This window comes from Nicotiana tabacum, chromosome 10 (assembly GCF_000715075.1).
Source record: "Nicotiana tabacum cultivar K326 chromosome 10, ASM71507v2, whole genome shotgun sequence".
In the NCBI taxonomy this organism is placed as follows: Eukaryota; Viridiplantae; Streptophyta; class Magnoliopsida; order Solanales; family Solanaceae; genus Nicotiana; species Nicotiana tabacum.
The window spans coordinates 155,364,205-155,386,479 of NC_134089.1; the positions used below are offsets into that span (position 1 = coordinate 155,364,205).

At 33.7% G+C, this 22,275-nt stretch overlaps 1 protein-coding gene across 8 annotated transcripts; it reads right to left on the bottom strand.

Annotated features, from left to right (window-relative positions):
- Positions 1–8,099: 8,099 nt before the first annotated feature.
- LOC107809356 (zinc finger CCCH domain-containing protein 18) lies at positions 8,100–12,747 on the bottom strand. Of its 8 annotated transcripts, none has more exons than XM_075223428.1 (9): positions 12,210–12,399; positions 10,598–11,548; positions 10,345–10,512; positions 10,077–10,256; positions 9,436–9,512; positions 9,182–9,352; positions 8,947–9,073; positions 8,800–8,844; positions 8,100–8,644 (listed from the first exon to the last, which is right to left on the bottom strand). In XM_075223428.1, exons 2-9 carry the CDS (start codon positions 11,539–11,541, stop codon positions 8,572–8,574), a joined length of 1,785 nt encoding a protein of 594 aa, XP_075079529.1. In that variant the 5' UTR covers positions 11,542–11,548; positions 12,210–12,399; the 3' UTR covers positions 8,100–8,571. The 8 variants fall into 8 exon arrangements, with proteins under 8 accessions (XP_075079529.1, XP_075079526.1, XP_075079528.1 ...); XM_075223425.1 differs by having other exon boundaries at positions 8,100–8,662; XM_075223427.1 differs by having other exon boundaries at positions 8,800–8,847.
- Between the last annotated feature and the right edge of the window lie 9,528 nt (positions 12,748–22,275).

Consider the following 22,275-nt stretch of genomic DNA (forward strand, 5'->3'; position numbering starts at 1 on the left):
GTTGACAATGAATCTTCAGAATATGAGTCAATCTTTGCACTCATGGCTAAATCTGATGATAACGAAGACAAGGAGGAAGATGAGGTAAGTTTTCTTGATGTTCAAAGAAATTTAAAAACTTACTCTAAGAAAAAATTGATATCCTTAGCCTCATTAATGAAAAAATGCTCTAACTGAAAAAATTGGTGACATAGATCAAGAGAGGGATGATATGGTAGTTTTCATTGTAGACTTGAAGGAGCAAGTGGAAGAAGTAACCAGAGAAAATACCTTGTTGACAAATCAAATTAAAAAAATGGATGGACACCCCTAAGGGTAAATAAGTGGCTAGTGAAGCTCAACTTGAGCTTGAGAGTGAGCTTAAGAAAGTTAAAACAAGTCTTGTTTTGAGCTTGAAAAAAATAAACAACTTCAAGAGGATCTGAAAAAGGTTAAAAATGATCTTGATACGTCACTTAAATGGACCCGGTCCTCTGATGTAATAACGTCTATGTACAAGAGTAATGGTGGAAACAGGCAGGGAATCGGGTTCCAAAAGGCTAAAACCTCCTATAATCTCCATAGCAAGTATGTAATTGTGGCTGATAATCGGTTGCGTACTCACTATGGTCAAATGGGTCATTACAAGGAATCTTGTAAAACCAAAATTCAGTCTTTGCAGAAAAATAAAGTTTTTTGTTGAAAATATGCCTACTATTGAGGAACTTGGTTCTCCGAAATGAAAATATGTGTTGCATGCATGGGCAAAAAGAAGTTTGATCCACCCGTTCTATCATTATAAGGGACCCAAGTTGGCTTGGGTTCCTAAGTCTAATCAGCGATTTCGTGTGCAGGCTGGAGTGAGAGGTAACAGTCAAAAAATAGTACATGGATAGTGGCTGCTTTAAGCATATGACTAGAAAAATGGATGATTTCTTCTCATTGTAGGCCTTCCAAGGTGGGAGTGTGTTCTTTGTAAACGACAAGAATGGCTATATTCTTGGTGTTAGCAAAATTGGCAAAACACTCTCCCATGCAATTAAAAATGTGTACCATGTGAATGGCTTGAACTATAACTTGTTGAGTGTGTCCCAAATCTGTGATAAGGGAAAATAAAGTGAAGTTTTTGTCCAAATCTTGCACTGACACCAATCTCAAAACTGGTGAAGTGGTGTTGATAGCCAAAAAGTTCAAGAGCATCTATGTTGCAGACTTTGATTCACTGAATGGTGGTGATCTAACATGCCTAAGTGTCATTGATGATGATGCTGAGTTATGGCGTAGACGATTGGGGCATATGAGCTTTTATTTGCTGAACAAGTTGGTTATGGAGGACCTGGTTCATGGGATGAAGCGGTCAACACTACTTGCTACTTGATCAACAAGTGCATGATCAGGTCCCTTCTTGAGAAGTCTCTCTATGAACTACTCAATGAGAGAAAACCCAAGTTGACTTACCCGAGAGTCTTTGGATGCAAAATGTTTTGTTCTCAATAATAGTGGCAAAGGGTCACAAAACAAAGAAGATAAAGAAGGAGAATTTACTAATGTTCCTGGTAAAGCTATAGATATTGCAAATGGAAAGACTGATTTGATGAGTCAAGTCAAGCAGAGCGATGAAGGAGATACAGCAAAATCTCCAAAAGGCACAGAGGAACCTGGTCCCTCTATCACCTCAATTGAAACTGAACAGAGAGTTACTAATGCTGCATTAGGCACTCCTGATGTAGAACAAAGGAGCAGAAGTCATAATTCTATTGATGTCAATGATGTTTAAAATATAGAGGAACCTGGTCCATTAAATTCTGAAGTTCAATTATCCAACTGGAAGCAAAAGAGTTCACATCCCTTCAAAATGTAATCACACCCTTAGACTCTGGTATTCAACCTAGATCTAAGGCAAGGAACATGTTTGCCCTCTCAGCCTTGTCTCAAATAGAGACTAAGAACATTAAAGAAACATTGAAAAATGCTAATTGGATACCTGCTATGCAAGACGAACTCCATCTGTTTGAGAGTAACAAAGTGTGGCACATGGTCCCTAGGCCTTCAGACAGAACAGTGATTGGAACCTCACCCAAAAGAATCTCACTTGAAGGCTGCCAAAGGAATTTTGAGGTATCCTAAGGGAACGCAGGACCTAGTCCTCGTCTATTTTTCAGGAGCTAATTTTGACTTGGTTGGATATGTTGATGCTGATTATGTTGGATATTTGGTGGATAGAAAGAGCACATCTGGAATGGCACATTTTATAAGGTCATGCTTGATCTTATGGGGTATAAAGAAACAAACTTTGTGGCTCTTTCTACTGCTAAAACTAACTTGAATCCAGTACAGCACAAGAGGACAAAGCACATTGATGTGCGATATCACTTTTTGAGGGATAATTTTAAAAGGGTCTGATTTGTATGAAGTTCTGAAACACAGAGAACCAGGTAGCAGACATATTCACCAAGGCACTGAGCAGGGAACATTTTGAAAGAAATCTTTTGGAGTTGGAGTTGATCAAGCTCAACTAAGGACCTGGTCCCTCGATGATTGCTATGTTAAGAAGGAAATGTAGAATGTTAAAAAGTATTTTTCGGCGACATCTAACTCAAATTTATACTGTTACAGGTATACACACATGGCAGTTTCAGGACAAAACAATTAAGAGTGACATTGCACTTCTAGAAGTTTTTGCTCAGATTTTCAAAAATCGTTAAGGAACCTGGTTCCTGCGACTCAATTTAGAAGTCTCTCCACACCTTATATGCCTTTTTAAACTGCTGAAGTGTCACGTCATTAATTTATTCCCCCCTCTCTCCTAATTTTGAAGTCCAAAATGTTAAACCTTTTCTGAGCTGACCTATTTCCCCAAAAAATCACTTCCTTCTCTTATACCCAACCAATGCTGATTCTTTTCTTCAAAACCAAAATCAACCCTATCTCAAAAAGAATTCTTCTCTCTAAATATGCTAGAAGTGAACCCAACTTTGTCACCTTCCAAAATCTTAACTCCATCTGAATCAAAATCCCAAGAAATCTTTGGTAGATTTTGATGGAAGTTTATCTGTAAGGGAATGAGGTAGATCTAATATTCTAGAGCATGAGGCTAAAATTGTTGCTGGGTTATTAGAATTCTTGAAGGATGGAGGAATTGGTGAATGTGCTGAAAAAGGGAGAACTGAATGAGGGACCTGCCTCCAAGTCCTTCTCAGGATGTTAATTCTAATGATGATCTTTTTCTTTTGAGTTCTGCATTTAAATGAACTTCTAATCTAGTAAAAAGTATTGATGAAAAGTAGGCTGATTGATGATGAAGTTGTGTGACTTGATGATGTGGTGAATTTAGAAGAGAGAATGAAGCCGGAAAATCTTCACATGTGAGAAAAAATTCAAAAAAGATCAAAATGGATAAAGGAAAGTCGACTGAGAAAGATGCAATAGATGATAAAGGTGAACAGATTGAGAAAAAGAATAGGGAGACATGGCCGCTCAGGAAAACGAAAGGGTAGTGTGAGTGAGGAACCTGGTTCCTTATATAAGCAAAAGATTGAGTTATCGGTTTTGGAGAGGTAGAAGACTATGAAGTCTCAAAAAGTGCTATTAGGCAGAGTGTTGACTATGATATTGCTGAAAAATGGAGGAACTTCTTGACATTGTTGAGTTCTAAAAATAGAATCACCTCTTTGTTCCTCTAAGACCCAATGTTAATGAAGAAGAAGTAAAAATTGGGACTGAGTTTGTTCTTGATAAGGAGAAGCTTGGGGATATTCTTGGTGATCTAATTGATGGTTTAGCCAACTCAGATAGGTAGAGAACCAGGTCCCCGTGGACCCCTTGGCAGAATAGAATGCTCAATTGAAAGGTGATAATGGAAGATTGAGGAAACAAGTGAAGGACATGAGCGAGCAAATGATCATTGATCAAAGGATTGTGAATGAACGAATGGACAGGCTCATCAAGGCCTTAGCACCTTACTTTTCCTCCTGCCCAGTGATCCATGTTTTTCACTCCTTCCAAATTCCCTCGAATTCCTATCTTCTTTTGATCCCTATGTTTGATGACATTGGTACTTTAGCTGTTTAAATTGTCATATTTTGTATTGTTGAAACTAGTGTGTTTTTGTTATAATTACTCTATTATGGGCAATCACTCTATTTTGTGCAATGACTTTCACTTGTTGTTCTTGTTATTATTTATGCTATGTTTCCCAAGTGGAATGAGTTAATATTGCTGAACTTCTTTTTTGTTGTGCTCCTTCTGTTATTCTTTTCAATGATGCCAAAAGGGAGAAGTTACATAGGTGTCAATAGGGGGAACATAATCGAATTGATATGTTGTGTTGTGCATGAAAGATAGCTCTGCTTCATAGAGGGAACGTTGTTGATAACATGTTGATTATAGGTCTGATTCGCAGGGGAACATATGAGGAATCTGTTTCTCAAGGGGAACATAAATTTTAGTTTTGTCAAAAGGGGGGAAATTGCTCTAAGTTACGATGTTTCATGTTTTGATCATTTGCCAAACGTTCTCAAAGAACAAAGTACGGACTAGATGTGATCAATACATGTAAGGGATCTAATTCTCAGAGGGAATATCAATTCTGGGTTTGTATTCATCAAAAAGGAAAAAATTGATAAGTTATGCTATTGTGTTTTGATGATTTGCCAAACAGTCTCGAGGAACCAGTTCTGATCACTTCCTTTGGTCGGGTTCTCAGCGGGAATATGGCTAATTTGTAGGGGGAACAATATGGAGATCTAGTTCTCAGGGGAAACTTCAATTCTACGTTTGTCATTATCAAAAAAAAGGAAATATGATAAGTTATGTGCCTTTTTGTTTTGATGATTTAACAAACTTCATATGAGAACCACATAGGGAAAGGTCCTCAAGGGGAATATGACTATTCTGCAGGGAGGACAATTTGGAGATCTAGTTCTCAAGGAAAACTTCAATTATGGGTTTTTCATCATCAAAAAGGGGGAAATTGATAAGTTATATGCCTTTGTATTTTGATGATATAACAAACTTCATATGAGAACCAGATAGGGAACCTGACACAAAGCCTCTCCGTGCTCAGAACAACAAGTCAAATATTTGGCACAAGTTCTAATGAAATCAGTTAAGGGAACGGCAGAGGGAACAAATAGAGATCAGTTCCTCTAGTGACAGTACAAGTCAAATCTTTACAGCTATTAAAGGTGTTGCACTGTTGCACTACACACGCAACAGTGCAGCAGTCACTATTTGAAGTATGTTGTGTACCAGATATTTGCTTACGTCATCCCAATGACCTCACACACACATATTATCACCATGAGGCAAGGGAATTCATTTGAAAAATACTTGCAAATCTAAAAATCATATTTTCTCAAGGCTAGCCACCACCTCTCTCAAGAACAAAGTTGTTGCAACCTCAAGAACCAGATCCAAAGATTGAAGATATCTTAAGTCCTTAGGTTTGTTGAGTCTTTATTATTTTGTTCTTCATTTGTAATCCTACACTACTTTCAAGAAGTGTCTTTGTAGGACAGATCTAAACCACTGTTTAGTTTAGTTTCTTGACTAGAGTTAGTCAAAGTTTGTTGCTTTGTAATAGAGGGCTTACAATAGAATTATTGTAAGGGATGAGGGATTAAGAGTTTAATTTCTATATTGCAATAGGTTGTAATCTGAAGTTTGCTAGGTTTAGTGGAGTTGAAATCTTACTAGGGTAGGTCGTGCTTTTTAATCCCTTGAGCAAGGATTTTTTCACGTAAATATTGCATGTTCTTTATTTACTGCCGATTTACTGTGGGAATAGATAGAGAACCTGGTTCCCTATATTGTTTGGTTCTACAGTCTGATGTTTACTGTGGGAACTGATAGAGAACCTGGTTCTCTATAAAGTTTGGTGGACTCTTAGTTTTTATCACCCCTTAATGCCTTCTGGGTTGAGCATGTCATATAAAGCTTGCCTAGTGTGGTTTACATCACCTGTGTGGTTTGCAGGCTATTACACAGGGGAGGGTTTACCCAATGCACACAAAGTGCTTACCACAAAGTGCTCACCCGAAGGGCAGAGGCTGTGGCAAAGGTTGTACCGGTTGCTGGTTTCCCCTCTTACCAAAAAAAAGACATATTTGTATGAAAGTTGTGTGAAAAAATATTTAAATTGTATAATATTGTAGTTGTAGTAAACTTATAAAGAATGATGTATGAAAGTTGTAAGTTATACAAATTTGTATTTTAATTTGTATGTCGTTGTAAATGTATCAAATTTGTATGAATTTATAGCAAATTTTTGTATGATGTTGTAGATATACCAAATTTATATCAAATTCATACGAAACTTATATTTAATTTGTATGTTACTATACCATACATTCTTCTTTTCTTTCTAGATTTGCTAAAGAAGAAAACACAGCGAATGAATTCCAAATCGACTCATTTGCACTGATTCATATTTGTTTGAACTGGAATACTCTAATATAAATCGGAACCGAAGGATTTGGGGAGGAAATTTTTTAGTTCCGTCGTTAAATGCGACATCGTCGCACTTCAAAAAAACTAAAATTCGTCAAAGATATAAAATTAATGTGAGAAATCAATTGGCTAACATAGATTCTTGTTTGTAACACTATTACGAAGCATAATCCAAAGTTCGGAGGCGATTGAATCTGATTTGATAAGGCTTGGGTCAGAAATTTCGAAGTCAATTTGTGTGAAGAAAACGACTGGGTCTTTTGACTTGGCTGCTAACAGTACAAATTAAGTACTGGGGTTTGATTTAGAGTTGTAATTGGCCGCTTTGTGCCTTGCATACTTGTAGGCTAATGTTGTTTATTCTCAATTGTCCTGAGACCTAAATTAATGGGTACTATCACTTTTAGTCATGACTAGAAACTATTTATATTCGGTAATCGAAAAAAATGTATAAAATTTATATAATTTTTATATATATTTTTGACTTTTTTTAAAGTGGCTATACAGTGTTATTTTCCTGCTATATTATTTTTTAGATAATTCTATGGATTTTCTACAAATAAACAACTGTTTTATTTTAGTGAAGAAATATCTCACAAACTACCAAATGGAGCTTAGTTTTGATTAAAAATATAAATCAATAAAACTAGTGGATGCGAAGATAATCAAACTACTTTTGAAGTATGAAGTGTGTTTGTGGCTAAGAAACGTATGAACAAAAAAATTTATGGCCATAGACATGTAACATATGTGTCGTATAAAAGATTGAAAAAACAGACAGTAGATACGTAGGTCCCACAAATCTAAAAATTAAAATTCACATAATGTCCACAAATCTAAAAATTAAAATTCACATAATGTCCACAAATCTAAATCAATGTCGCTCATAACACCACTACTTTACTCAAAGCTCACTACAAGACATTCACAAGTCCAATCTCACAAATTACGCGGGGGGGGGGGGGGGGGGGAATTCACAATGTATTTTTCAGTTGTATAATGGTGAATTAATAAATAAAAAATTAAAGTAGATCAAGATGGACGAAAGCGACAAAATAAAAACTTTCTAAGATGGTCAATTTACTTAGTTTTGGCATTAAATATAATTTTAAAAAATACAACTTGCATCAGTTCCGCTTATCAAGGGTCTAATATACATTTTCTTTTCTATTTGGGGGGACCCTTTTGTACAACTAAGAGAACATGCAATAGAGGACCACATATATGATCCATATTCAACTATTTCAAGTTTAAGCAGTAAAGGACCACATATATGATCCATATTAAACTATTTTAAGTTTATTTTGCCCGGTGAGATCCCGCTACGCGTGGGATCCAGGGAAGAACCGGACCACAAGGATCGCAGCTCTGCAAAAGATTGTTTCCACGGCTCGAACCTGTGACCTCCTGGTTTACTTTTTCAGCAAACAAAGAGGATTATTCGGTACTTGTGTTGATGGTAGATAACGGAAAAATTGATGGATTGGCCAAGGTGCACGCAAACTGATTCGGATACCAACAACAACAAACCCAGTGAAATCCCACAAGTGGGGTCTGAGGAGGGTAGTGTGTACGCAAATCTTACCCCTATGAAGGTAGAGAAGTTGTTTCCGAAATACCCTCGGTCTCGGATACCACCTTTATCCAAAATTTGTGTTCAAAAATAAAGAGAGACTGGAAATGAAACTATGTATAACTTTATTGTTAGCAACATTAGCATTTCTGTCTAGTAGCAGAGAGCTCTACATTGGACACCAAACTCTGAATCTGAGCCTATTTTCTTCTCCATCACACTTAGAAAAAAACCATAATTACATTTAACTTCTAAAACCTGCAAAGCAAGCTTCAAACTTGCTCCCTATCATTAACTTTTTATCAAAGCTGAAAACCTATGAAACTTGTTACATGTCGCAATTCTTTTTCTATATAATTTTCTTATGATGTTCACCTAAAAAATGAACGAATAACTTCTCGCGCTTTCTGTAGGATCAGGTGTATTTGCAGGCAGTTGAGCAACTATTCTAATAGTAACTGTTTTATGGAAATATTTAGGAAGAGAAGTACTTTTATGTGTCGAGCGAACGAACTGCTTTCCAAAACTCAGTCCTCTTTAAACTCTATAATCCTTCTGTGTTTCTGAACCTAAATGACAGTTGAAATGCCATTCCTTATTGGAGATGCGAACGGGCTATCTGGAAGATTCAATCCTTGACCACTGCAACATCCCGAAGAACTGATTAAATAAAGAATAAATATCAACAACAAACTCAAAAGGATACAAACAGCGGGCAGCCCGGTGCACTAAGCTCCCACTATGCGCGGGGTGCGGGAAAGGGCTGGACCACAAGGGTCTATTGCATGCAACCTTACCTTGCATTTCTGTAAGAGGTCGTTTCCACTGCTCGAACCCGTGACCTACTGGTCACATGACAGCAACTTTACCAGTTACGCCAAGGCTCCCCTTCAAAAGGATACAAACAGTATAAAACTCAAAAGGACAGTACCAAAATGCCTTACCTTTCTTGGTCACAGTGACTCGTCTTAACGTGCCTAGCTTTGTCCTCGCTGGTGGAACCATTGTTATATACATCTAGCAGGTAATTAAAACTCTCGGCTGAGGGGAACTCCAGTTGTTCGCTACGGCCTATACAGGTGGAAGCACGAAAAGCAAAGAAAAGAATAATGTCAGGTAAAATGGATAGTCGAGGATCTTAGGTTGGAGGATATGCTTCAGAAGTGCATGTTAAAGAACCTTCTCTAAGCTTCAAATCCTCTACTGAGTAACCAAGGCGCATTTGATGATGCAATGATTTTGCAGCTAACTGCAACTCTGGAAAATGGCGTCTCTCAAACTCAATTGCACGCTCTTGTTCCTCCATGAGTTGTTTTTTCATTAGTCTTGAATTTTCACAGACACTAGGTGCTAAAAGAAAAAACGGATATAAATATTACCTCTATGACAAATATAGTGTATGTTTTGATTGTTTGAATTGAAGTGTATCTTACAAGATTGGAGTTCGGATTCTGCGTCAATAAAGGAGGAATTATAATAGGAAGCTTGATAAGCTTTCTCCAGGCATTTTCTGCAGAGATAAGATAAAGATCATATCAAATGCAAATCGATACAAAAAGTTATATGCAAGCCAATGAAAAGTTTTGAAAGGCAAGGTATTTTGAAACATCACTCAATCACGACGTCAACAGTTGAAGGAAATGTGCAAACATTTAAATTGAAATGTGTGAAAGATGCTTGCTGAACAATATGCATGGTGAGATAAAATAAGCAAATAAAATTGATTGAACGAGAATTGAGCCAATGCTCCTCAAGTATCCTCAGTTTTCTACAGATTATTATAATCATAATCTTCGATAGAACGGAATATCAGTAGATAGGGAAACAAATGAGATTCCATTTAACCAACCACAGATCTGAAAATATAGGTTCACATATCATTGAGAGTATTCAAAGAGCCATCATTGCTAATATCGATACATTGAACTACAAAAACAAAAGGCATTAACAACGCAATATCATTGCATCCCAACATTCCACACACAATGTTAAGTAGGGTACATTTGACCTATAATTAAGAAATATGCAAATAAACTATAGAAGGCTTCATAGAAAAAGAAACCAGGAAATATACCTATCTACAAGCTTGGATTTTTCCCTGTAAGGTTTCACCAAAACACGTGCGCCACAAACTAAATGAGGATTCCCCTTTGCCAAGATCTGCTTAACTGTCTCGGGGAAAACAAAAGTTACAAATCCAAACATTCTCTTCTGCTGACAAGGAATCCTAACATCTTGGACTGGTCCAAACTGACTGCATAAACATGACTAAGTTTAATACAGTCTATGAAGATGAAATAACATGACTAATAATAGGTGTCAATTCACTTGGAGTAACTTACTTGAAATAGTTGGAAACATCTTGCTCGCTGAAAGTACTCTCAGCCGGAAAAGTCAGATAAATCTGGCGAGAACCAGCTACAATTGCTCCGTGTTCATTTCTTTCGCCACTGTACTCCATGTATTTCGGAACATCCTCAGCTAAAATAACGGCATGCTGTCCGTGGGGCCTGTCTCAAATACAAACATTTATATCAAATAAAGTCTATGTCAAAGAACATAATCCACCAAAGGCGAGAACTATACAAGTTGGACCTGTCGATGACACGAATGCTATTTCTTAATCGAGCGAGGAGCTTAGTCAGGCTATATCCAGCTTTCCCATGTCTTTGACTTTCGGTCAAATAACCCTCAGCCTGAAGCGTTCTCCCATACTTCTCATAGTACAACATAGGCAATGAAGCAATTGAAACAGGAAGACCCCGTCTAGATTTGAGAAGCTCGGTAAGTTCCATCTCTAGTTTCTCTAGAGATCCGGGTTTGAAGATATGTTCATCACTTCCCACCTCATGTAAGTTTGAATTGAAGACTTGCGAGAAGCTTTCCGGACTTGGATGGCCGTGAAAGTACCGACAGTTGGTTCCATGCTTACAAAATCCTTTGTTAAAGTAATGGCAAACCTTAACAGGAAACTCGGGCAAGCTTGGAGACCTTCGACTCGATCTTGGGCCTAATGCAGATATGAAGAAATAGTGGTCGCCGGGGAATTCTGAATTAACAGGGTCTGACTGATCATCTAAAGATAAGAACTGAAGTTGGTTTGGGAGTTGTTGACGTTCATCGGTCATAGTATCCGAGCAACCCACAGGTACAAAATCCAAGGTATGAATTGGATGATTTTCCGCAGGACCTTGATGTTCCCAGAAAGGATTTCCCACTCGACGAGTCGGAAAAGGGCGAGGTGAAGCTGATGAGAATGGAGCAAATTTCAAGGGAACGTCTGAAGATAATGCTCGATTGACTAAGGGAGGTGAAAGAGGACCGGAAATGGCTGGTTTGGATGATAATCCAAGATCTTTCTTAGCTTTATTAATCAAGGAATGAATCAAATTGTCGGGACTAAACGCTAACCTAATCATGTCCTGTTCACCATGATCTTGTAAGAGGAGATAACCAATGATCTTAGACACATTTTCTGGCTCTAGTTTCTGAATTCGATTATATACAACTTTCGTAGACTCGGAAAAGTCCATGTTCATCTTCAACCTAACAAATCAACATGAATGTTTGACTTAGACACAAAACCAAACACTTACAGTACCATAAAACACAACTGCATTTCCAACATAATCACATCAAATCAAAGAACAGTGCTTTACTAATTGGAATGGAATCAGCATACATTTATATTTGGTTTTGAGATAAAAATCAAAATCAAAAGATTCTTGAATAAAGGAGGGGCAGAATGAAGTAAAAATAAAAAATAAAAAATCTTTAAAATGAGATTAAAAAAAAAAAAAAAGGAAGACACAGCAGCCTACTTTATCTGACAGTAGTTCATATAAACATTAACCTAGCCATAAATGGCAATGACAATAAGCAATCATCAGTTTTACCAAAAGAGTCAAAACACTAAAAATTGCGAAAGATTCAAACTACTTACAGCACTAATTTCTATGTTTGATATAGAAACTAACCTAAAACTAGAATTAAAGCAACAGAGACATAACCAGATTTTGAACATAAAAATTAATTCTTATTTCAAAAAACTTGAAAGTCTATAATAAAAATCAAAATTTTAACATTTCTCTGAACACTGAAACATCAAAAGTGGTCTCATTTATTCATTGAAACAACATGAAAGACTTCAAACCGTTCCATAAAATAAAATGAAAAGCCACTTTCAAGAAGACAAAAATAAAAATACCTTTGAAGTGTCTGTGTAGAGTACAACACTGAAAAATAAAACCCAGTCAAAGCAACCAATCCATGCTCTCAATTCTCAAACTTCCTCCTGCTATTCTTTTGCTGACGGTTTCTTACTTGCAATTCTTTGCTTTAGGCCCCCCAAAACTTTTGGGGCCAAAAAGATTTTGATTTCTGATGTTATTTTGATTAAATGATATTAAAAGAAAGTATAAAATATTTACTAAGAAAGATAAAAAAGAATTGTTTATTTTTAATAATAAAAATATTTCAAAACTCTAAATTAAACTACTCAAATCGTAGTAATAATTTTTACGACCAAATCCTAGATAACATATGGCAAATACATGACTAGCATATTATTAACTTATTAGCATTCACAATATATTTTATACTACTAATAAGTTTTATATCTTATAAAAGTATAACGTTATAAACAAAAAATACATAAAAAGAAAAATTCTCTTATTTAAATTTAGCTTTAAGCTTTGTTTATTCTTAAAAAAAAAAGGAGGACAAGAAAATAATGAAAGGATAAACTTGAAATCAAAAAGCAAATTTTAAATACAGTATTATATACCCAAACAATAACCCCACATGAGTACTACTGATATATCATATTTAAAGATTCAGGAATAATAATATTTTTTAAAAAAGTCATTGAATCATGAGTCTTTAATACTGATAGGAAAAGTGGATAAGATAAAATTATACACAAATTCGATTTAAATTTAGTTGTTTTTTTTTATTTTTTATATATCTATGTGGCTAAGCCATGCCCAAATTCGATTTAAATTTTAAAAAATATTCTGTCATCGAGCAACGAACATGTTCGCTTGTGTGTATGGTATAACATACGCGTTGATGATGTAGGTTGAAATAACTTTACTTCTAATCATTGTCCTTTTGTTGTTTGCAATAATTATTTTCTTGTTTAAAATATAGAAAGAAGTAATTAAAATGTGAGATAAAATTTTCCTTCGAAGTAATGTTGGTTAAGGTAAAACAAAAGGAAATGAGAATATATAATGTTTACTGTACATTTATCTCCTCGTCCTTTTGAAAAATACTTATTTAGAAAGTAAAAAAAAAAATGATTGCAATTAAGAAGTAGAAATGTGTTATCAATTTTTTCAATTTAATGGTATTAATGGCTTGTTCCATAAGATGAGAATTTTCCATTTTTACTACTCTTTTTAGACGGAATATGTTTTTTTCCATTTTCGGAAAGAAGTTTTATTTTCTTCTTTGTTCTGAATAAACTAGATGAATAGATACATTAAATTAAGGAACTAATGAAATTGTGAGTTTACTTTCCTATTCTTTATAATGAAATTCCAAAGCAGCTATTATTTTTATCTTCTTTGTTTTTTGTATTTTTAGGCTAAAGAAACAAATTTTGTTTTTTGTTCAAAATATGATTGTTTTACTTGAAATTAATGTTTACTTAAATGGGGCCCATAGTTTGAGGTTGTATGATAAATGGCATGCATGCAATTAGTTTCTTCTCATTAAAAATGTCGGAATTTGCATGTGTGGCACTTGTCAAATTTCATCTCACAAATGTGACATTATTTGGATTTTTGATAGTTTAGGCCAAAGTACAGATAGGAAAAAAAATCCCAACAGAAAGTCTCCTCCACATATGTTCAGAAGTAGGGACCACATGTTTCTTACTCAATATCTACCTGGCACTTTGTGGGGTCCATTCGATCTGTGTTTTGTAGATTGAAAAATGGAGAGGAAATTTTGGTTTAATTTATTTAGAGGATTGCCGTGTTATTTGAAATTGAGCAATTTTGTTCTCCATCTTCGTTTTATTATTGATTTAATATTATCTTTGAAGAAAAAAAATCATTTTTCCCTTTATCCGTAGCGTAATTCTACTTTGAGAGTAGTTGTAAACATAATTAAAAAATTAAAGGGTAAGTTCAAATCTTTTTTCTCAAAAAAAGTTTGAGCAGGTTGGCCCCGGAGGAGGGGGGGGGGGGGGGGGGTGAATTTTTTACTTTAGGCCTCCAAAATTTGAGCAATACTATGTAGTGAAATACAAAATATTTTTGCTTAGAGAATATTGAAATGTATAGAAACAATAAAAAAAAAATTAAAGAAAGACAGACTACTTTTAGCAATAGAACATTTTGAACTTTGAAATCAATTAACTAAATCTTCATATTAGTAAATATATTTATTTATTTATTTGCAATAAGATATATGGTAATAAATTGCAATCACATGGCTAATATTTTATTAACTTAAATTAACTTTTATTAATATAAGTAATAATATTTACATAAAGTTAAACTTTTTATGTCTTGTAAGAATACTATACTAAAATTACATAAAAACAATGAATTTTATATATGTGTTCATTAAAAAAGTTTAAGTTTTCTCATTAAAATTTAGTTATAGGCTATTAATTTAGTTGAGCTTATGACTATCCAATTAGCGAGAAAGACCACCACCATTGATACATTGATGGCGGACATCTAGTATAATGAGCTCACGTTAAAATTCATTAACAATAAAGACAAATACGAGTGCTAATAATAAGTACATAAATGAAAAAATATATAATAAATTGCAAAATTAAATAGTTTCGAATAATACATTACAAAAAATTTTAATAAAAAAGCTCTAAGTTGTGAAGGCCAATGGAGTAAAAGAGAAGCTATTTTTCTTTTTTCATGAAAGAGAAATTAATTTTTAATTTTTCCGAAGTAAAACAAAAAATGAGAGTTTGTGAGCGATTGTAGCGGCAGAAGAAGAGGTATCACTTTGCTATATAAGTCAACATCTTGAGGACTATTAAGTTGAGCTAAAAGTGATAAGACTTCTTTTTCTTTTCTTCCCCAAATGTGATAAATTTTCGTACGAGAAGGTAGGAACTACCAGCCTCTTATGTTTTTTACTGTTATGAAATAAAAGCAATTCAGTAAAACATAAATAAGAAGTAGAGATAGAAAAAAGAAAGAACTTTTCTTTTCAATTATGTATTTTTACCCATTTATTACAAAGTCTTTATATATGCATAAAAAGTGAAAAATCACTATTGTAAAACAGTGAAAGAATTATCTACGACATAATAAAAGTAATGGGGCTCAGCATTGACATCCATAACTCTTATTTTCAATACTCTCCCTTGGATGTTCATGCTAAAAATAAAATTTCAAGTGAAGGAAAAAAAAAAGCACGTAGTTATTTGTTATACGCATTGTTTGCTGCCTCATTAAAAACATTACCAGAAAAACTAAGTGGGACAAAACTTTGGTTAAGGAAAAAAGAGTGCAACGCGTAGTCTCCCTCAGTGAACAGATCCTCCAAATTATCACTTGAACGAACTTCTTGAATATTTATTTCACCATTATTTTGAAGATCACGAATGAAAAGAATTTCGGTGAAATGTGTTTTGTTCTATCTCTTTTGATGTATGCTCCTTTCAGTTGAGCTATGCATACAGCATTGTATTCACACAATATTGATGGAATATTTCCTTTCGAAGAAAGACCACGTGTTTTCTGAATGTGTTGAGTTATCGATCTCAACCAAACGCATTCTCGACTTGCTTCGTGTCTGACTATTATCTCTGCATGATTTGAAGAAGTAGCAACCATAGTTTGTTTCGTTGAACGTCATGATATGTATGTACCTCCACTTGTAAATAAATAGCCATCTGAGATTGACCCTTGTGTGGATCAAACAAATATCCTGCATCTGCATAACCAATCAATGATAATTTGGATTCATTTGAATAAAATAAACTCATATCAATGGTCCCTCGAAGGTATCTAAATATATACTTAATATCATTCCACTGTCTTTGTGTTGGGAAAGAACTAAATCTTACCAAAAAACTTATTGAGAAAACAATATCTGGTCGGGAATTATTGGCAAGATACATTAATACTCCAATTGTACTAAGATATGGTATTTCGGCACCAAAAAGCTCTTCATCATTTTCATGAGGTCGAAATGGATCTTTTTTTATATCAAGTGATCTCACAACCATCGAGGTACTTACTGGATGTACTTTATTCATATAGAATCGCTTTAAGATCTTTTGGTATATATTAATTGATGGACAAAAATTTCATCTTTCATATACTCAATTTGCAGACCAAGAAAAAAATCTTATTTTTCCAAGATCTTTCATTTCAAATTCTTTCTTCAAACAGTTTACTGCTTTTGGAAGCTTCTCGGGAGTTCCAATGATTTTTAAATCATTATCATACACAAATATTATAATAAATTCAGATCCAAACCTTTTTATAAAGACATAAGGACAAAGTTGGATTATTTTTATACCCTTCTTTCAACAGGTATTCACGTAGGCAATTGTACAACATACGACCTAATTCTTTCACTCGGTATAAGGGTTTATGAAGCTTTATTGAATAAGTTTCATGAAAACATTTATATGCTTCAGGCGATTTAAATCCCTCGGGTATTTCATAAAATTTCGTTGTCTAATGATCCATATAAATAGGTTGTGACAACATCCATTAGACGCATATCAAGTTTTTCATGCACTGCCATATTTATGAGATACCTGAAGGTGATAGCATCCACAACAGGAGAATATGTCTCTATATAATCAATGTCAGGCCTTTGCGAAAACTCTTATGCCACAAGTCGCGCTTTATATTTAACGACTTCATTTTTGTTATTTCGTTTTCGCACAAAAACTCATTTGTACCCTACTGGTTGTATATCTTCAGGTGTTCGAATTATTGGTCCGAAGACTTCACGTTTTTCAAGTGAAGTTAATTTTGCTTGGAAAGCTTCTTTCCATTTTGGCCAATCATTTCTCTGTCTACATTCATCAACAGATTTTGGTTCGAGATCCTCATCTTGTTGCATTATCTCAATAGCACTATTATATGCAAAAATATTATCAACAACAATATCATTTGCTTCTGCCTTTTTCCCGTAAAGATATAACTTATTGAGATCTCTTCATTCTCATTATTTTTAGGTACATGGACCTCCCCTGAGGTCTTATTGCGTTTAACCATCCATTACAAAGTCTTATATAGGCATAAAAAGTGAAGAATCACTATTGTAAAATAGTGAGAGGATTAATTACTACACAGTAAAAGTAATGGGGCTCAGCATGGACATCCATAACTCTTATTTTCAACACTTACTTATATTTCAAGATTTTTTTTCTTCTTTTTATCGTTCTAGTTTTACCAAATGTACTTGGAGGACCATTTAAAGAATTTATAGTGAGATACTTAATAAACTTTTTAGTAATACTCTAGATGATTGTCTGATTCGTAATTACATATGCAAAGCTAATAAAATAGTTGGGCAATTAATAATTATTAATGTACATTGATTGGAAGAAAAAAAAAGTACGTTTACTTACAAAAGATACTCATGCAAATTAAAGTTGAAATTGGACATTGAATTTAATTAACAATCACCACAGTGGAAGTGGAGAGATGGTTGGAATCTTTTCATCCTTAACTAGATGTTTAAGTTTTATTTTGGATTATAGAATTTCTTAATAGGAATAACTTAACCCTTAATGCCTCTACCTGATGCAAATATTTAATATTTGCCATCTTATAATTTCTCACTAGATCGTGTAATGCTCCAAATATTTAAGTGAAATGATAATCGTAATTGTGCAATTGACGATTTAAAGAAATTTACGTGGTATGCTCTACGGAAACACCAATTAACACTATAAATTTCATTATTATTTTTCTTTCACCCCACCTATAATAACTTTTTTAGTCCATTTTTACTTTTAAAAATATCAGCGCATACCACCCTAGAAAATAGCTCTAATTAATTACCTTTTACTCTACGGTTAAAAAGATTTGATTTTTATTCTACCCTAAAAAATAGTTTTAGCTAATGCATCATCCCATTTTTTATGGGATGAGATTTTACTATTTACACCAGCTTTTTACCTTTTACCTCTCCCCTCTATCCCCCATTTCTTATTTTCCCAAGATCTCTCCCTCTAGTAGCTAAATTTTTATTTTATTGGAATATTGGTGTGTATAAGTTTAATTTGATTGAAATACTTGTAGATATAATGGAATACTACTATTCTTTTATAGTATATATTGAATATTGTATGAGTTTAGTTTTATTAGAATATTTGTTGGTATAATGGAGTACTAACAATTTTTGATAGTATATACCGAAAATTTATAGAATATGCATATACAATTGTTTATTAGTACAATTACAATAATATAACTATTCAATTTCAATAAATATAAAACAAGAGTAATATATATTTGTACATAGCCGTTTGAGGAGAGGACGATGCGCCTAAAAGTAATTAGTTGGGATAGTTTCCACAACGAAGGCTACTCTCAAGGGATATTTCCCTTTAATTGGGGTTTGACTTTTAAATATAGTTAAGTCTATATTTAATGGATATTATCCCAGATTAATCGTGGTTGTTATATACCATGTAATTATTTTAAGGATTTCGTAGATAATTTCAATAGCTAAGGCATATCGAGTAAAGAGGTCATATGGACATGGGCGGATGTAGCGTTGAACCAACGGGTTCAATTGAACCCATAACTTTTGATGCGGAGTTAAAATTTACATGTAAAAACTTATTAAAATTGCAAAAATAGTAGATATGAACTCATAATTTTAAAAATAAAATAGGTTCAATACTAAAAACCTTGAATATTGAACCCATAAAATTTAAATCATGGATCCGCCTCTGCATATGGATGAATATATAATATTATTTCCCCGATTTACTCAAATAATAAAAAGAAGAAGAAAAATAGACACAAGAAGATTTCTTTAGATATAATTTCCACATAAAATAAAACTTTACGTATGAAACTCATACAAATAAAATTGGATCATAAATCATTTTTTTTTTGTGTTTTAACAAATTTATGTTTTTACAATCTATATAAAAATAATTACACCCCAAAATATTAGGAAAGTGTTTGGAAAAAACAATTGCCAACTAAATAATTATGTGACGACAAAAAATATTTATGTAACTCAAATAATAACAATTATATAAAAATAAGAGAAATTAACATATATAGCCGTCCACCAAAAAAATAGCAGTATATGTATATCGGCTAGAGGCTATAAATGTTTTTGGTCGAGCGACCTATTATATAACTTCCCCTAAAATAATTGATTGAGCATTGTGTATGAACCTCACAATATTTAAAAAGTATTTGAGTTTTAAATGCCAACTATCATATAAGAAATTCAACGTGAAGATTGGTGCGACTTTTGTATACGAGAAACTAAAAACTGCTAATTTGTACAGTTTACAATATAAAAATTTCTTACTTTTTTTAACCAAACAGTCGAACTAATACAAAATTCTGTACATGGATAAAGCGAATGACCCTATCTTGATAAGGTAATTGTACAATAGTAAACTTTTATGTATAAATTAGCACATGTACGTAATTTAATTTACATACATTAATAGTGTTGGGAGTTTTATATTATTAATATAATTTTACCTGTCATATCATATTAGTTAACTTACCCTCTTTTTCTAAAATTATCAAACAGTACTCATTTTTTGAAGTTGACATTAGTAAGTACTAAAGAATGATTATGACTTGCGCGTTAGTTTCACCAAGTAAGAAATGGTAGAATATTGTATATTTAACATCTCACATTTTACTAGTAAAATATAATTTTGTTTTAATTTATATTTTAAACATGTTAAATTTCACGTGCATTTTACGTTAAAATAATAATTTGAGGTTCTTGTTTTATGTTATTGTGTAACTTTTAAAACTCAGTCCACCATCGATGAAAGGAGCCCCTTTACGATGGGACCAGTTTTGGGCCTCAAGGCGCTCTTCCTTCATGGGCCAGTTTAGGCATAGATGAGGCCCTTTTTCCACCTGTGGAACCGGAGAATGTGCACAAATACTCGATTTTGATGTCACTATTTATGGTATACCCTAAGTTCAATTTTTTTTTTCTTTGGTTGCAATTTTACACAATCCTGACACAACTTCAGATGTACACGATTGAAGTAACACAATCCCCGTTTGAAGTTATAAATTTGTTTGAAGTTGGGAAGTCATAGTCATATGTTGTAACTTCAGATGAAAACGTCTTAAATGCATACAAAAATTTAACTCATGAGATGCATACATGTTAAGTGCATTTTAACTTTTAAGTGTAACTTTTATATTTGACTTTTTGGTCTAAAGTGCAGCCAATTATTTGCACGCACTTACATTTTAGTCTGAAGTACAAATTGATCAGAAATCGAAACTTGTCCATCGATTTTCAACAACCCAACACATGATTCAACACATAAATCTACTCAAAATTAGCTCAAGATGAGCTTCAATTTGAAATATAACTTTCAAGTATCATAAAGACCAAACCACAATCATCAATTTGTCAAAATAACAACAAATCTAACAAACTCATTTTGCAACTAAGAAGAAGAAGAAGAAGAAACGATAAGCAAAGAAAGGACCGCCACTATAGCTCATTATCGTAAAATACCATAAACTATCTTAAAATATGCTCTCAAACATCATGTAAACTCGTTATCACCTCTGTTTCACAAAAACTAAAAAGAAGGAGGAGGAGGAGGAGGAGGAAAAGGAAAAGGAGGAGGAAAATCAGAAAAAAAAAAAAATAAATAAAAAACTTATATGAAGTATTTATACTTTTGGTATCAGCTAAGCTTTTTTTAAAGATTTGCTACGGTGAAATAGGAGCAACCAAATAAGACGCCCCGTGAAATTTTTACTGTATAACCTGGGCAACAAAGCTCCAAGAACCGCAAAGAGAATTCAGAACCAAGTTGAGAACTTACTTCTTTTAGTCGTTGTTATTCATCATCCCAACTAATTCATAATTCCATCGAGTTGGCCTCCAAAAATTGCAAAAGAGTATCAAATACAAGTTGAGAACTTAAATTCTTTTTTCTATTTTACAATTAGGTATGCATATCATAATTTAGAGTCGCATCGTGACAAAATTGTTGGGTTTTTATCAAATTAGATAAGAGGCGTGAATGTGAAATGGAGGAAAAAGATTTGGAGGGAAACGAAAAATTTGAAGTTGTTTCTTTTACTAATGCACTTCGTCCCTCATCGGAAAAGGAAAGAAAATCTTTGTGCTTATATAGACAAGCACATCTTCTAGCTCTTAAAGAGTTGAGAAGAAGTGGTGCCTCGCGCCGTCGTCATTTGTCGCTAGCTCGGCTTTGGATATGGTCAATTGATATGATAGATTGATAATTTTTTAGATCAAATTTATTTCCTGTTTTCCGCTATTTATTTTTCTTTTTCCTGATATTTTCGCGCGAATTTACTTGGCGGATAATTTCCAAACGGTCGTTTTTTAATTTAAAATTCGCGACCAAACAGAAACGTTTTCTGTCGAAATACTACCTCATTGTGAGCACGTGATTTTTGCCCTATATGAGTTATTCCCATAAATTCAAGAAAATAATTTTCCCCAATTGTTTGCGATTTTATAGGACTTTTATTAATTGTTTGCATTTCTATGCATTTTTACCTTTATTAAAATCGTGAAAAAATACCAAAAGTATCATGCATTGCATTCAGATTTTGTGTTCACATTTTAGGATTAAGTAATTAATTAATTATTTTATTAAAAATAAAAATTACAAAAATGGCTCATTTTTACATTCTTAGCTTTAGATTTTGGATTATTAAGTTTTCTCTTTTAATTTAGGACCAACTAATTTTTTATAAATATTATGGTTAGATAATTAGCTTAATTTTTTTAAATTAATTTAATTTAAGAGTCTAATTTAGGTTTTTGATTAATTGAAAAGGAAAAAAAAACAATTGAAAAAAAACAAAAAATGAAGAAGAAGGAAAATAAAAGGGGGGGGGGGGGGGGGGCTGTTAGGGCCGAAATTGTTAAAGCCCAAATCCCATCCCAATTGCCCAAACGTCCCCCAGCCCAAATACCCAAAACCCGCCCGGTCTGTCCTTGACCCTCCCCATTTCCCCTCTGATATAAAAGGCCTCTTTATAATCTTTCCCCTAAAAAACCCTAAATCCCAAAGACCCCTAGGCGGCGCCCAGCTACTGTCCTTC